The sequence below is a fragment of the Ostrea edulis genome, chromosome 4, assembly GCF_947568905.1.
Source record: "Ostrea edulis chromosome 4, xbOstEdul1.1, whole genome shotgun sequence".
Classification (NCBI taxonomy): Eukaryota; Metazoa; Mollusca; class Bivalvia; order Ostreida; family Ostreidae; genus Ostrea; species Ostrea edulis.
Window position 1 is genome coordinate 71,393,955 of NC_079167.1, and position 18,300 is coordinate 71,412,254.

An 18,300-nucleotide genomic window follows, 5' to 3' on the forward strand; every position below is an offset into this window, starting at 1 on the left:
AGGCAAATTTTCACATTTTAAAATTTGCATTATTTCATCAATTTCACATTAAAAATAACAGAAAATAGTAAAAATGACTGCATAGGACATATTTCAAGCCCTGTAAAATCTGTAAAATCGAACCTAGAAATCTCAGCGTTACTAGTAATTGAAGGGGGGTGGAATTGGAAGGTTCCGCTGAGTTGGAGATGATATTTCTGGCAGCTGACGCAAGAGATCCATAATGGTGTGTGGTAGGAATATATATGTTGCAAAAACATCATCTGCAGATAGTTCTTCTAAAGGGTTGCATGATCTGTCTCTGATATTGCGTGGAGCACGTTTCCAATTTGGCATTGCTCGGCATGCAGCCATTTTTATAAAAGCAAACGACACTTTGAGCACATACTTTAAATCTCAAGTAAGCTATAGAGCTTACTCGAGATTTAAGCATGGCATACTCCATTTGGAGTATGTTTTCCTTACTGAAAAGTTTTATAACCCACATTTCGAGTATGTGCTCCGGCTCACAATTTCGAGACAACTTTCGAGCCTAATTTGGAGTCGGAACTTGAGCCAGTTTTTATAACCTAAAATTATTTGGAGCCATACTCCAAATCTTTTTTTCGAGCTAGAGTTGGAGCTGGAGCCCGAGCAAACTTTTATAACCTCCTAGCCAGGTTATCCTGACTCATTAACCAGTATATGACGTTATTTTGACTCATTAACCAGTAGATGATCTGGTTATTTTGACTCATGAAATCAGTAAATGATTTGGTTAACTCATTAACCAGTAGATCTTTGGTTATTTTGACTCATAAACCAGTAGATGATTTGTTTAACTCGACTCATTAACTAGTGTATGATTTGGTTAACTTGACTCAACCTTTAGATGATTTGGTTACCCTAACTTATTAACCAGTTGATGATTTGAGTAGATGAGCATTAAAGATCAAGGCTGGCGTTAAGCCACTTACCTCCTGAATATAAAGGGTTTAAATTTTTTTTTTTTTTTTTTTTTTTTTTTTTTTTTTTTTTGCAAATTCCTAAAGATTTTGTTCTTCTTAAATTCTGGCTCTTGTAAATCGGCTGTGTCTGTTGAGATACAGAATTTAGATGAAACCCCTAACTATGTAGCATGTTACTGTTTACAAGTAAGACGCTGATTATAGGGACAGGATACAGAGGATTTCCATGAAAAGTATTTCGTGATATTGATATTCACCACAATGATGGCCACATCTAAATAGATTTTGTTTGTAGCATGGTATATGCTGGAAATGAAAATATTCATCAGATGTACATAAAGTTTAAAGGCGGCTGAAAACATACATTTTTCGTTATTTTACATGCAACGTTAGTTATTTTCACAAGCAAATTAAGACACATTTGGTGACTATTTCTCCCTTTATATATGTATCAGTATTGAATGCTAAAACTGTAGGCCTGGCCTGAACTGAAGAAATGAAACTCACGCTGCCCCTCCCCCTCCCAACCACCACTACGAGTTAAGACTTTGAAGGATGGGTACTGGGTTTTTTTATATTTACCATCTGCTCGTCGTGGTTTATTTTTTTTTTTTTTTTTTATCTACATGATGTATTATTGTTTTCAAAAACTTTAGACATTAGTAGAATAAACTAACACCCACCCACACCCCCCCCTTTGAAAAACGATGCTACGTGCCTAATGGAGCTGGATTTATCAGTATTAGAGCATCTGACTATATATAGATAGCTTTATTTACCAAATTATGGTCCATATTGGACATTATATACATACATAATTATTCATAAACATATACAATGTTAATTTCTTACATGACATTTAGATCTAGGTTCGGATTCAATTATTACATATATATTTATCATTGATAGACTAAGTCTATATGACTTGATATACTGTACGTAAAATCAATGTTTATGCACCTTAGAAATGATTTTTAAAATGACCTCCGCCCCTGATGAATCCGCCCCCATTTCACAGAGATACCGAACATTTTCCCACCACTGTGGCCAAATTCGACGAAACGTATAATGATAACAAAAAGACTTAATTGTGTGATTGATGATGACATATATATGTTCAACTGCCTGTCGACTGGTATGTATAGTGTCATTTAATTTGATCTAAGCGATCGCGTTATGCGTCAATGCCTAAGCGGCCTTATAGTAAACAATGTTTGGTTTCTATGCGTAAAGCAGGTGCTCGATTTTACTAATTTCGCCAGATGCGTGTGTAGAAAAGGCGAGGGAATGTTCTGTGACAAATTATTTGCCGTGCAGGAGCTAATTTAAAACTTTGTTGATGGAAGATGAATGCCAAAAAGGCATTGGAAGACAAATATTGTTGATATTTGAAATGCCACAGGTAGAGGTTAGTTAGCGTAGGCTTTGACAAAACTGATGGTGAAAAGGCCGGTCATGGACCCAGAGACAGGAGGCAAGACAGGCCAAGACGCGGATGACATCAACCAGTTCGACTCCGTGTCCAATGTACGATCCCAGCCCGAACGAGCAAAGGACACACCTAAAGCAACTGTAAAGCCTGTTCAACGGGAGGGCTCGAACTTACAGAGTGACGGCAGAAAGGAGCAGCTTAATCCGCCAAACCAATCCAAAACAAAGAAAGTCAAGAAAACCATCTTTATTTCTTACTCTCCTGATGCGGGCTTCACGGAGCGTAAGTTTGTGGTGGAGACAGTTCGCCAACTCAAGGAAAATAACTTGGCTGAAGACATTTGGTTTGATAAAGATGAAAAAAATACAGACAGCCCCTGTTGGTTTTCTATGCGGATGGAAGCTGTGGAGAAGTGTCGCGCCGCCATTCTGATCATGTCCGACAGTTACTTCATGTGCCCTGTGTCCGTGTACGAGGGTAAAACTCTCTTAGAAAGGTTAAAGGTCGATCCAGCCTCAGTTGCAATATTTCCTGTGATGTTTTCATCTCTAGATAAAACTGAAATGCCAAAAGAGTTCAGTTTACTAGTGAAGGATGTGGTACAACTGACTTCACCCGATCACCATAAGTTAAGCTTAGCTGAGAAAACCTCGGTTGTGATTGGCGCTATAATGGAGGAAGTGGAGAGGTACGCCACGATCAATTCACCCCCGGCTCCGTCCACTCCCCCGGATACAGAATTCACAGGGGAGTATAAACGTAAGAAAATTTGTCAATGGAGTGCAAATGACCTTCAAGAATGGCTATTTAAGCTTGGAATAAAAGAGTTTTATCGTCAGAGTCTGGCCGAAAGCATGGTGGACGGGTTTCTTTTAATGTCCCTCACAGATCAAGACATGATTCACCACCTGGGGATCGACAGTCGCGTGGTCAGAAAAAAGGTCATGCAGCAGATATTGCAGACGTTAGATCGTGAACATCGACAGCCGGACAACTGGCACCTCCGGGCAAGGACCCAGCGATCCAAACCCGACGTTATCTATCTCATATACGACCCTACAGATGTTAGGCTGGCCCAGAACATTAAGGCTGACCTCAAGAAGAAGAACCTGCAGGTAAAACATTCAACATTTGATGTGATATGACATGGTTATTGTGATCACTGATATATGGCTTCAGCAAACTTGATCAATGACCACCTGGTAACCCTATCTCTCTGAAGTTTCTCAGTTTGGCTTAACACAAGTTTTGGAAATGTTTTCAACTGTAGTTAGAATACACCTGTGTGTTTGTAAGTAGGAGAGAGAGAGGGGGGGAGAGAGAGAGTCTGAAGTTGTATTTACAGGCTGTACATGTATGTAATAGTTCGTCTTCACTCCCACGGGATCGCCATCAATATGTAAATCAATCTGTTGACGTGTGCAATGTTTTATTTTTGCATGCGACAATTCTAGTTTGTGAGAACTGACCAAAATTGGTTGACAATGCACGAGTGTCAGTTTAATGCTCCATAAAACTGGATCACCTCGTTAACAGTATATCTCGTCATTAGGTGATGGATGGGTACATGGAGTTCACAATGCCATGGAAATGATAAACTAGTCTACGAATTTTAAACAGATTGAACGCTTGGTCATCAATTTGATTAATTAAGTTTGACACTGATTATTTTTACTTTACACAAGATGAAGTGCTTTTCTTTTAACAACCTTTTTTTTGAATTTTCTCAGCTTTAATCCCCGTTAAATAACAATATTTATCCAGTAACTTTATTCAGAGTTAGTTTCATGGGTCGATAATGGCCTGTAAATTAAATTTCATGTCGAGCTTATTTGGAGTGATTTTATCACGTGACTTGGAGGCCTGGTTTTGATTTATGATTTGGGTTTATTAAAGTTCCTCCCATATTAGTGATATATTGTCCCCTTCCTCCTCTCAGTTGTTTCTAGGTTTTCTAATAGTCAATGATGTGTACTTATAAACTTAAACTTGATGTTTTCAAACAATTTCATTATAAAATTGTGTATATAGTTTCCCGTAAGGATTGATTTAAAAGAAAAGTTTTTAAGACTCAAGTTGAAAATTTCCAAAACTGAAGAAAGAGGGGGGAAAGAATTACATTTAAAGATCATTAAAATAATGTTTTATTCATATTCTTATTTTAAATGTATATAGTTATGGGGAGTAGCAGTTTAAATCTCCTAATGATCAGTTCTAATAGTTTTGAGATCACCGACAAAATGTAATAGGCACCTGTTATGAATCCACGATTATCCGCTTGTCTTCCTTACAAAATGACTCAAATAAAAAAGAACAGTGCTAAGTGTGTATTTAAATGTCTGATATACTTCTAAGGAGAGTGAACAATGACTTGGATAAGTTCTGTTTCAGAATGCACATTGATACGCAATTTATGATCTGATTTTAAGCTGACGACACGCGCATTTCACACGCGCTCCCATTCATAATGTATTTACCCTTTGAGAATTTTTCACTCATATTGCGATTCACCGGTTGTAGGAGAAGGGCCACAAATTTAGCGCCCAGGGCCATATAGCAGTGATGGGTCTTAACGTGCCAGCGCCTGCCGCGACACATTACCTCCGTTTTTAAATTAACCCGTGACTGCCAAGTGTTTGGTGAAGGTACAGTCACTGCATTGTATTGTTTATTACCAAGTACCATGCAGCTCTTTTTACATAGAATGAATAAACATGAATATAAACAAAAGTTATACATAACGTTAATATAATGTAGGATAGGTAAATGGACACAATTCCTTCAATGTATAAATAGATAGTTGATGTCTGTGAGATAGTAAATATATTTTGTAACATAATGAAAATGAAATATAATATGGTAAAAAAATAAATAAAAAATGACGATAACCTCAGCATTATGTATGCATTTTTGTTCTTATATTTGAACATTTATATAAATATTTTCCTAATTTACATAATTCTGTGACATTTTCTGTTGATAATAACTGAACTAATCGGTAAGTAGAGGGATTTTTGTAATAATATTTCTTAATATACATTATTCTGAAATTATCATAAAATGGACAGACTAACAAAATGTGAAATTCATATATAGAGTCTGTATACCTACCTATACGTCGGATATATAGAGTCTATATACCTACCTTTTCGTCGGACGCGGTCAAGGCACAAGCGGGGCTCGAACCCACGACATACAAAGCGAACTAATCTTAACTGTCTGGCGTTTATATAGTAAAAATATACAAATCTTAAAATAGAGTTCAATATTAATCTCATTACACGCGTTTATCCACCATCAATAATGGACTTGCCGCCTGCAACATTTAGGATCAAATCAGTTTAAGATATAATATTAGAAACCCGTGGGGGAAAAAACGCTAGATTCGGGGAGCTTCAGTTGTACAAAGAAATACCTTTTTCCTTCACTCAATGGTGAAATAATTGCAAAGTCGTCTTGTAGAATATTATCTAGAATGTTTTACAGATAAGTGTTTACTGCATGACCATAATCCGGCAAATTCTATATTTAGGTGATTCATCACGATAGTGTGAAGCTGGGCAGATCAAAAGACGAATTCTTACAAATAAATGGACCACAGGTTGCCATGGCAACACAGGTCATAGTCCTTCTCACAGAGGCAGCAACCGGGTCACCATTTGTTTTCCACGAAGTCTTGTTTGCCGATTGGTTGGGAAAGAAGTTAGTGTCGGCCATGTTTAAGAACGTTTGGATGAGTATGAGGGCCTCCTTGAAAGCTGTTTTAGGTATTCATAAATTATCAAAACATTTATACCAAAGCTGAAATGCCAGCAATGCCATATAGAGGGTCTTAATACATGTAACACTGTTTACTCTTGTGGCAGAGTATCCCTCCGCGTAAACGCTGTGTATTTACAAAGTAATTTACAAGTGTCAAAAGTTGATGCTGTTCAGTTTGGAAAATAATTCAATCATTTGTTGATCCGGTTTAATAGTGTGCAAATATTGGGTATGTTTGACATGTCTGTAACGTACTTGAAAAATAACTTTCTCTAAAGCTAAATGTTCGATGCTAAAATTTAAAGCGTTGATGCAATCATTGGACTATGGATTTATTGCTATGCTAAATTTAGTTACTTTTACGTCATAGTGACTGGTGGTAGCTCTCGGGGGTGGGGTAGATAAACTAGAGTAATTCAGTCTTCCACCGGAGAGCTATAGCTATTCAAACGTTTATATTTCTAATGTTTTTGCCTTCGATATCTTTATCAATTTAAATAGCCATTTCCTCATGAATATGAACAATGTGCGTGAATCTTAATAAATAGAATCGATTCTAACAGCTGGGAATTCCGAAAGAAATGAAAATATGAAGAAGTTCATTTTTGAAAATACATGAGGGTATGAACAGCAACGCTTCACGCTAGCCTACTTTTTGTGAAGCACTAACTCCTATTCTGGCGTAAAGCCTCACAGTTCATGCCCTCATGTATTTCGACTCATATTGAGAGCACATGATTTTTGACCCAGTAATATCACATGCATTTGGAATCGCTTAATCAAGTATCAGTATCCCCATGCTATATCAGCTATGTGTATGTAAGATCTGATGAGTACATAATCTATATGTATAAGATCTGATGATTTACATCATCTATATGTATAAGATCTGATGATTTACATCATCTATATGTATAAGATCTGATGATTTACATAATCTACATGTATAAGATCTGATGATTTACGTAATCTATGTGTATAAGATCTGATGATTTACATAATCTATATGTATAAGATCTGATGATTTACATAATCTATATGTATAAGATCTGATGATTTACATAATCTAAATGTATAAGATCTAGTGATTTACATAATCTATATGTATAACATCTGGTGGGTACATAATCTATATGTATAAGATCTGATGATTTACATAATCTATGTATATAAGATCTGGTGATTTACATAATGTATATGTATAAGATCTGGTGATTTACATAATCTAAATGTATAAGACCTGGTGATTTACATAATCTATGTATTTATTTTCTATGATGAGTTACATACTAGTAATCTATGTATTTATTTTCTATGATGATTTACATACTAGTAATCTATGTATGTATTTTCTATGATGAGTTACATACTAATAATCTATGTATGTATTTTCTATGATGATTTACATACTAGTAATCTATGTATTTATTTTCTATAATGAGTTACATACCTATATATGTATTGACTTTTGATTCGTACTCTTTCTCACTAGGCGAGTGTCCGGCCGTGGACTTCGAGACGAAGATGTACAACGAAAGTCTGGACGTTCTGGAGCACCATATTAAACCACTGAGGCGTGTCCCAGGGGTGGTGTTGGAACAGTCGTACCTTAACAAGATGGCGGAGGGCCTCAAACCGCTCGAGACTCTTGCCTACTCCAGAAGTCAGTATCGATATAGAGTAATCATTTTTTAATATAAAAACTATAGATCAATATCGATAATAACCTCCAATTTAACCATATCAATTCAATCTGAGCCGTGAATTTAGATATTTCCTTTTTGAAATGAATTGCCTGTGTCAGCTTCTCCTACTTCTAGTATCGTAACTTAATGATAAATCCTCCATTGCACAATGACACTTTCGTTAGTCTAAGTGTTGATTTAAATCACCCTATCTCTGAGTATTATGTGGATTTTTGAAGATTTTCGTATGATAGAGGTCCAATCCACAAAGCTATCTTACGACAAAGATCTGCCTTAAGACTAAGCTCTGTCGTAAGTCCTCACCACAGCCGTTTCACAAAACTTGTTTTATTTGACTTGAATCTTTAGATTGTCGTAGCTTTAGGATACCCAACTAAATAGACTCTTCCTAAGATTCAAACTGGCTTGATTTCTTTCACAGTAGTCTACCCCTGTTTCATACCAATATTCAAGCCAATGTGACTAATTTTATGACCTTAAAATGGCCCTGAGCGCCATGCATAGGATCATTCACTGCACTACACGATCATTGAGAAATCCGAAAGATTACTGAGAGGTCTTCATACTATATATAGCATAGTAGTCGGTACTTTCCCCTCAGGTTTGGTTGAAACTTCTTTTTTAAATTAAAGCAATATTTCTGAATTAGGTCATTTCTTCTGAATTTCTTTTTAAAATATGTTTGTCTAATATAGGCTTTAATTTCTAAATGACTAAAAAAACAAAGATTTTTGGCCGTACGGTAGGTTTAAAAAAAAAGGATTAGCAAATAATGTTCATGATTTTCTTAATATTTTTGTTTAAAAAATCACATTGTCTATCTGAGTCTTCTAAGTATGTTTTATTAGATATTCTTATCATGCATCAAATCACAGCGAAATTTGGACTCTAAAATCCATTCTTTGCAAAGAAGACATTTTTTTTTTATTATTTCGGATAAAACAACCTAAACAAAAAAATGCTTCTATCACTCTTCGACGAAATCATATTTCATAAAGTTATATTTCCGATCTTACTGTCTTTGGCACTTTTACAAATTGTAACGATTGTCATTTCCTCATGAAATCGTTGCAGTAGTGAATATTGCGCACATGAATCTTGATAAATATAGTTACGTGTATTGTAACGGCAGGAAATTCTGACAGAAATGAAAGTAGAACAATAAAATTAATTTTTGAAAATACAAGAGAGTATGAACTGCAACGCTTCACGCCAGCATGCTTTCCTCGTGGAGTGTGCTGAAGTAAAGCATCACAGTTCAAACTCTCATGTATTTTCAAAAATGAAATTCATTTCTTAGATATTTACATTCCCCATGTTTTTACCTTCGATATCATTACCAGTTGAAATGGATAGTCATTTCTTCACGAATGTGAACAATGTGCATGCGTATGGATCTTGATGAATATAGTACGACTATTTTAACGGCTGGAAATATTCTGACAGAAATGAAAGTAAAACGTGAATATGAAAATTTTATTTTTGAAAGTACATGTGGGTATAAACAGCAACGCTTCACGCTAGCATACTTTTCGTGAAGCGCTAACGCGATTCTTAAAGTATGCTGGCATAAAGCATCGCAGTTCATACCCTCATGTAATTTTCAAAAATGAAATTTATTCCTTAAATGAGATGCTTTAACGAGCCATTAAATAGAATTTTGGTATAGCAATCAACCTTAATGTACAAACTACTACATTCTTTGCTTAACATCTGGGATGCATTTAGAGGATTTTTTTCCCCATCCCGGCGGTGACATTTTCTAATAATGTAGTAAATTTAAAATATTGAAACAGAACATGAATAATTTGCAAATGACACCTCTGTCAGTACAGAATAGTTCTGTTTTCTGAAAGTACATGATGTGTTATCAAGAACGTGTCTTCTAATTATCGTAAGATGTGTCTTAGGACACGTTTTGCGAAATGGTTCCAGTATTTCAAGATTGCATATTCCTGTGAGTTGGTGATATTTTTAACACTTGACTTGTTTAGTTGAAACACTTCTGAGTTTTTTGTTTGTTGTTGATTTCCCAGATGGCATGGTGACCAGGGCCCCAAGCGAAGGAGACCCCCAAGTGTTCATCAGCTTCCAGTGGGACATGCAGGGAAAAGTGGAGGATATTAAACAGATGCTGGAGAATAACAACCTACAGTGTTGGGCGGACGTGTCCATGACGCTACCTCCCCGGGGCCACAGCAGCAAGTCTAACCGTAGCAGCGTGGGACACCACGACGGTGGGTCGGAAACTTTACAGAGCCAGATACAGAGAAATATGAAGGCGGCGTCTGTCGTTCTCAGCTGTATTACCCCTAAATACCTCCAGAGCGACAACTGTAAAAAGGACCTGACGCTGGCTGAGACCTTTAATAAACCTGTCATCCCCGTGCTTCTCAGGTTCACGCCGCAGGAAAATGCACCTGAACAGGTGCGAAAAATTCTGGCCAAGTTCCCCTATATCGACATAAGTAACGAGAGGTTATATAAACAGAACATTCCGCTGGTCTTGGAGAAAATAAAGAAGGCTGTCAATCAAAGAGGTTACCGTGACTACTGATGATCACCATGGTAACAGAGCCCATACAGCATTTTTACCGCCAGTATTTACAAATACCCTCATGTGCTTCCATTGTGTTGTGCTCTATCTCTAACGGGGGACAAACACTCGTAAACAGGTATTGTTTGTGATGCGTCAATACATATGCCCCCTGCCAAACGTTAAAGGCATAGTACAGTATGTTGACCGTCACCTTTCTGGGAGAGTGGCCGGAAGGTGTTCATTCGTGACTGTGTAATGTTGATTGTTTCCATGGTTCATCTCTCAAATTTCTGTCTTGTTTGAAATAAATAATCTTTAATGTTGTAAAGAAGGTGTCATTTCGTGGTTTTGGAAGCATATGTAGAGGTTTGCACCCACTAACACCATAGACCACTGTCGTCATATATCACTGATGTCATAGACCACTGACGTCATAGACCCCTAGTTTATAAGAAAGACCGCATCCTCTTGTGAGTGCTTGAAATCTTTACTTGTTTATATATGTATCTCAAAATTGTTCACAATGCGACTCTAAAAGTAACAAGTTAGACATTGAAATTTCAAAAGAAAACCACAGCGGTATGTTACGACATTTAACGCACGATTGCTCTCCAGGTCGGACGATTGCGGAAAGATTTTTCTCGTATATGGCTGATTCTGTTGACGTTTATTGATGAATGCCCATGCAGTTTGTGTAGTGAAAGTGAAATCTTTAATTTCCCCGACGCCTTTATGGTAACAAAGGGAAAATGCAGGAGCAAGAACTAAACTGGTTCCCCGCTGATTGGTGCTATACACACGAGAGAAGCGAGGTCAACAGGGTGCCAGTTTAGAGCAAGAACGTTATCACATCGTTTTCTTGCACTCGCGTTCCCACCCTTGCATTCTCACTCCCTCATCCTCACATTATCAATCCAGGCGTTCTCTTCCTTGCATTCTTTGATAAATGGAACCTAAATTATTCATATTGATGGAAAAATATCACCAGAGACGGAATCCAATAAAATATATCTAGGAATTGAATCCAAATATATATATATATTATATGTAAATGGAATTCAAAATATTTACTTGCTGAATCTGGTTTTTGTATGCACACGTTACCTATGTTTCATTTTGTGAAAAATTAAACATTTAGCTGTTGACAGCAGCGCTAGCTTTGATTTCCAATCTTTTAAAAAGATAAGCATGTTCTATGTACAATGTTCAGCTTGCTTTACTTGATGATTTTCAAAAGTAGTGAAAACGAACAGTGATCTATCTCATACATCATATAAATGGCGGACCTTGTGCACACCAGAGGTTGGATCAGGTGCTTAAGAGGAGTAAGCATCCCCTGTTGACCGCTCACACCCGCCGTGGGCCCTATATTTTGATCAGGTGAACGGAATTGTATGCAGTCAAAATCAGTATAAAAAGAACGACATAACAAATGGTATGAAACACGTCTTGCAGCATTCGACCTAATGACAGGTTATATTTGTAAATTAGATTGTTATCAGAACCATAGAATTTGCGAAATGCTGACTTTAAACGGAACTGTTGAACTCCTGTAACCAGTTTATTTGCTTTGATTTTAAAATTGATCATACGCAGATCATGTTCTTGCGAATAGAATCAGCTGAGAGGCGTAAACAACATATGCAGGTTGTAATAAAATATTTGTATTGCTGCATATATATGGAAGTTAACAATGGAGAAGCTGAAGTCATCCCGTTTGTCTAAAAGTTGATTTGTTAATTTACCGTTAACATCTATATTCAATAAAATATCCAAATATGAAACAGATATGGACGACTCTGTGGTGTCTTTTATTTCGAGATCGTAGGGATATATCCTATCGACATATGAATGAAAATGGGTATTGTTTTGAAATGGATAAAATGTCGATATATCTAGATGTCGTGACTGAAGGCCCACAGCAAAAGATTGTTTTCTTCTCGTGTAGAAAGGAAGATTTTGAATAAATTCTACCTCGTAAAAGTATAAAAACAGGTTAGCTGGTAAAGGAGCACAATTCGCGCCCATTGAAATTCAAACAGATTTTTGGAGGACCTATTACAACAACAAAAATACGTAGTCGTTGCCAATGGGGAACTCAAAAATAACTTTTGATATCAACTTCAGAGTACTTGTGCGTAGAATCAGAGTGGTGTTGAACAAAGTCATTTTTTTGGATGACTGATCATAAGATATGAATACTTCCGTGTCCAATTTTTTCTTCTTGAAGAATCACCTGTTTATGATATCAAAACGCCAGGGCCCTTATTCACAAAATATCTTACGACTAAGATCAAAATTTATGAACACCGTAATTTCTTATTTTTCATTTCTTGTAGATTTTCTTAACTAATATGTAAAGTACATCCATGGTTTATAAAACTTTAATACCTATTTATGGCCTTGTGATCGGAATTTGATTATCAGACAGAATTATTTTTTTTAGCTTAGTCGTAAGATTTTTTTTGTGACCTTTAATTTATCTTGGGGAATGGTTGTGTAATATATTGAAAAGTCGTATGTTTAGTGCCCTTGGAAAAGTTTTGTGCTTTCAAATTTACAAAAGGTTCTTTGGAATTTTAGAGAATCCACATTTGATTCACACCACTTCTGGCACATGTTGTAGCACTACACATGCCAAGGAACGGTGCCCGTGCCCAATCAACCAGACGGGCGGTCTTGTACCCTAAGTGTTCGAGATTGCTTATTTAAAGTAATTCCACCCTCCTGTGATGTCATCAGAGCGACAAAGAGTAAAATACAACTACAACTAGTTATACAACTTTGGAGATGAATCCTTCCCGTTTTTAAAATAATTTTTACTGATTCATTCGAGTATTTGTGCATTTTTATTTATTACGAGCCAGATCAACTTTGATCATTGTCTAGGTTACAAAAGTTCTTCACCAGTTCATATAAAACATTTTCCCCATATTATGAGAACATAATAATAAAAATGTTTTTCATCATCAAGTACATTGGTATTACATCTATTACAGTGTATATCTTGCTTAGGAATGCCTTGATATCGGCCTCTTTCAATATTTAATCTAAGAGCCGATACCCTGGTATGCGAAAGCGTGTAAAACTTCTCCTCTGCTCATTTTTTTTTTTTTTTTTTAAAGTTATTCTAAATATTTCTCCTGACCAACAGTTTGTTTAAAAGAGAAGTGGCAATTTGATTTTTGTCAGAGTGAAGTAACTTGTGATTTGCATTCCTTAATATATTTTTTAAATAAACAATCTTTCAGTAGTGCACCTTTGAACTTACCGGTCTGTACTTTTGTACTTACCGGTCTGTACTTTGAACTTACCGGTCTGTACGTTTGAACTTACCGGTATGTACTTTGAACTTACCGGTATGTACTTTTGAACTTACCGGTATGTACTTTGACACAAGTCAAATCACGAATACCATCAGACTTGTTGATAAGAAAATTGGTGGTACTATACCAGGATGGGATATCCTGCTCAAACAGCAACTCGGAATCACAATATGCATCCTTTAAACGTGGGAAAGATTGACCAAGATTTTTAAGTCTAAAACAATAACTTAGAATATTGATTTTACAATTTCAAAGTGTAGGGAAAACCTTCTCAATTCAACAAAATTTGTTGCAGATTTATGCACCCCAAGTATCGATTTACAAAATTTCAAATAGAGTTTATCATAAAATAGGTTGGAGTACATTTTATTAATGGTACTGTCTGGAATTCTTAGTATTTTATATAACCCCAAATTTCATATGCATACAATGAAACAGGTTTAATGGTGTGGTCCAAATGTGTGTAGTAGTTTTAATAAATGAATTTAGTGAAATGAAATCTTTTCTGAATTTAAAGAAAGCGTTTAAAGCTGCTTTTGAGCAAAGCAATCTGAAGAACGAAACAAAACTCCTAGGTATCTACACTGTATATTCTGAATCACATTCAAGCTCAACATCATCCATTTTTTTTTTTTTTGGAGAGCCTACCTGCTTTGTTAAACACTATTATCTTGGCTTTAGATACATATTGAGACACCAATCATTGCAATATCTATGTAAAAATATTTATTTCTTGTAATCCATCAGCCGAGGAAGAGAGAAAAATTATGTCATCAGCATACACCAAGCATTTAACTGGATTTGAGTCTACAAAGACAGGGTCTGCAGCCGAGTCTAGATAGTTTGGAAGGTCATTGATAACATATTTAGAGATATTAGGACTAAGATAACCACCTTGCTTTACACCCAATGTTATTGGGGGGAAATCTGTGATTTTATTGTCCAAATGGACACACGACTTACTTGATGTTTCCATACTTTGCATAACTTGGTACAAATATGTCCCAACTCCAATTTTGAGGAGCTTAATGTTAATCCAGTGTGGATTACGTTATCAAATGCTTTTTGAAAATCCACAAAGCAGGCAAACACTCTTCCATCCTTAGAAATACAGTACTTGTCAATAATTGTCTTAAGAATAAACATATGGTCTGATGTTCTAGCTTTCTGGGTAAATCCTATTTGACAGTCACTAATTATATGATATTTTTCTAGAAATTTATCAAAACGAATGTCCAATATCTTGTTAATAACTTTCCAACTGCATTTGTAGCTGTAATGCCCCCGTAATTATTTGGATCAGAACTTGTGAATATGAGTAATGTACCCTGAAGACCATGGTTTTGGATAGTGTCTAAACGTGAGGCAGCTATTAAATATTCTAAACATGGTAATGGAAGGGAAAATGTCATCTAAGCCGGGAGCTTTCCTGCACTTCTTAATTTTGAGATAGAAATTTGATAGAATAGATTTATTCTAATTCAGAGCCCAAACAGGGCATACGGAGATGTCACAGACATAAGGAGAGAAAACCAAAAGACAGGGTTAAATGACAGGACACATTGGACAAGGAAGTAGTCACTGTGCTTCATATGGTTATAGTTTAAGTAAACCAAAGGGGCTGGTCTTTTAAGCTGAATAACTTGTATCGATTAATCCAGTTACCGCCGCGGTAGCGTAGACGTTAGAACGTTCGTCCCGCATGCGGAAGGCCGAGGTTCGAATCCTGGCCGCGACAAACCTATGTCATCAAAACAGGTAGTGACAGTTCCATCGCTAAACGCTCGACATCAGGTGTGAATATCACGGGTCCTCGAGATGACCTTAAAAACAGATGTCCCATGTCACAGTAGGTGTGGAAACTAAAGAACCCTCACTGCTCAATGGCCGTAAGCGCCGAGCAAAGGCTTAAATTTGAAGCCCTTCACCGGTCTTGTTGACGTCTCCATATGAGTGAAAAATTCTAGAGTGAGACGTTAATCAAGATACAATCAATCTATCACACACACACACACACACACACACACACACACACACATATATATATATATCGCGGAAGTTTGGTTTTTGTCATTTAACTTTTAGAAATTTAAATATGACCCTGAGCTACCTCTGTGTACTGTGACATTGTTCTGCAGTTCAAATTCAACCGACCGTGACCCCACTCGACGCTGCATGCTGTCGATTTTTCAACAAAGCGTGCATACAGAGTACTCATGCACCATATGTGCTGGTAAACCATTACAAATCGTACATTGGAACAGTACAGATCAGCTATACAATATTTCTTTTTGAAACGATTGTTGAACGACGTCGTGGTGAGCGATATTCTGACGCTTGCGTAACAGAATGCGATAGATTCGGGGCAGTGTCTGTTATGGTATGTGCAGTGATATCTCAAGGCGTGAAAACACCTCTCGTGGTTATCCATGGCAATCTTGCAGCAATAACATATCGGGATTAGGTCTTGAGACCGCATGTCCTTGCTCTTATTCACCAACGTAACCTTACGTTGCAGCAGGACAACGCGAGGCGCCATGAAGCTAGGGTTCGTCGTGACCTTCTGACTCAAAACAACGTCCCAGTTCTTGATTGGCCACCATACAGTCAAGATTTGTCCCCAATCGAGAATTTGTGGGACGAGCTGGATAGGAGGGCTAGGAAGCGCATCAACGTCCCATATAACGTCGCTCAACTCACACAGGCTCTTATTCAGGGGTGGAATAATATCCCTCAAATATGGTGGTCGATTTGTGCCATTTTACAATTTTTCGAGACAAAACGAAAAGACGACAAAACGATAATTAGCGACTTTTCACCCGAAATAAAGAAAAGACGATAAAACACACTCGAAAATACGACAAAATGAAAAGACGTCAAAATGATAATTAGCGACTTTTCACCCGAAATAAAGAAAAGACGACAAAACACACTCGAAAATACGACAAAATGAAAAGACGTCAAAATGATAATTAGCGACTTTTCACCTTGAAATACCGGTCGCGATAGCTCATTGGAAGAGCGTTCGCTTCGTAACCGGGGGGTCGTGAGTTCGAGCCCCGCTCGTGCCATGACCGAGTCAAACCTAAGACGTTAAACTATGTAGTAATTGCTCCTTCGCCAAACGCTGGGCGTTCAGAAGGAAGAACCACGGGTCTTTCGGATAAGAAATCCAAAGGGATTTTTTAGAAAACCTCCAGAAATAGGAAAAAACCTCCAGAAATGGGACTGAAGCAGACTGGCTAATAAACTTTAACCCTGATAAGTGTGAGGTCATCCGTATCACCACCAAATGGAAACAGCACATTACCCCATACTACATCCATGAGATGGAACTGACTGTTACCACCAAGACCAAGTACCTTGGGGTCAACCATCTCCAACAACCTATCGTGGAACCATCACATTGATAGTGTGTGTAAGAAAGCAAACAACACCGCTGCCTTCTTACGGAGAAATCTTTTATCATGTCCAACCAACATCAAGGACAAATATTGCAAGACGCTGGTTAGACCCCAGTTGGAATACCTAGCCGAGTAGCTCAGTGGGTTAGATCACCGACTGCTGAACTGTAGGTCGCAGGTTCGAGTCCAGCAGGGGTTTTAAATTTTTTTTCAGATTACCTTCTACTAAAACTGTATTTTGTGACAAAATAAAGTAAATTTGAAAATGTTCAAGTTCAAAACTTTGTTGTACATATCCTCCACTGTTAATCTACATCAAAATTCTCCGGTGTAGCATACATCCTTAATCAAAGTGAGACAATATTGTAGTAGCGGCCCAAGAAGAAGTATGGTGGTTGATTTGTGCCATTTTACAATTCGTCGTTGTTGGTTGGTTTTTTCTTGGGGGGGGGGGGGTCGTTATTTCGATAATAAGCGAGTTTTCGCCCCGAATTAACGAAAATACGACAGAACAAAATACAGGGGAAAAGACGACAAACAAAACCCGCAAAGCGACAATTGTAAAATGGCACAAATCAGCCACCATAATTCAGTAATTATGAAATAATCGAGAAACCCAAACAATGAACTAATTAATCAATGAGATTCCTGTAAAATACAAACGTTTCTTTTTTCTGTCATAGATAGATAGATTATCAAGGGGTTTTGCTACTTTACAGGGCCGTAAATTACATGGAGGCGGAGGAGGCAGCTGCCTCCTCCAACTTTTGAGCCAAAAAAAAATTAAAATTTAAAGTTCATTAGAATTTATGTTGTTTCCAATAACTAAGAACATGATACCTCCCTTAAAAAGCATTCCAAATCTTTCTTTTAGAATGAGTTAGTCAAGTAACATCTTAGAAGGCCCTAGAATCAAGGATTTTGCACGAAACGTGTTCAGTGTGCACAAAATGTGCTCAGCGTCTGGGGGCCTGGGCGGCCCCCAGACCCCCGCCTAATTTCCTGCCTCATCCAAATTGAAGGTTAATTTACGGCCCTGCTTTAGGAGTTCAAAATTTCAATATCTACGCAATTTAAAAGTAATAAATAAAATTCTTTGTCAGTTTAAAAATCCGTAAATTTCTTATTTTGGAATGTACTAATTTAGATAATTTCTCTCTTTGTCCATTAATATTATCACAATG

The 18,300-nt window shown here is 37.0% G+C and overlaps 1 protein-coding gene across 1 annotated transcript; it reads left to right on the forward strand.

The window, feature by feature from the left end:
- Positions 1 to 1,938: 1,938 nt before the first annotated feature.
- On the forward strand, positions 1,939 to 10,714 carry LOC125669492 (uncharacterized). The gene is made up of 4 exons (XM_048904026.2): positions 1,939 to 3,494; positions 5,912 to 6,146; positions 7,634 to 7,804; positions 9,884 to 10,714. The coding sequence occupies exons 1-4, from the start codon at positions 2,385 to 2,387 to the stop codon at positions 10,402 to 10,404; spliced, it is 2,037 nt and encodes a 678-aa protein (XP_048759983.2). The 5' UTR covers positions 1,939 to 2,384; the 3' UTR covers positions 10,405 to 10,714.
- Positions 10,715 to 18,300: the final 7,586 nt, after the last annotated feature.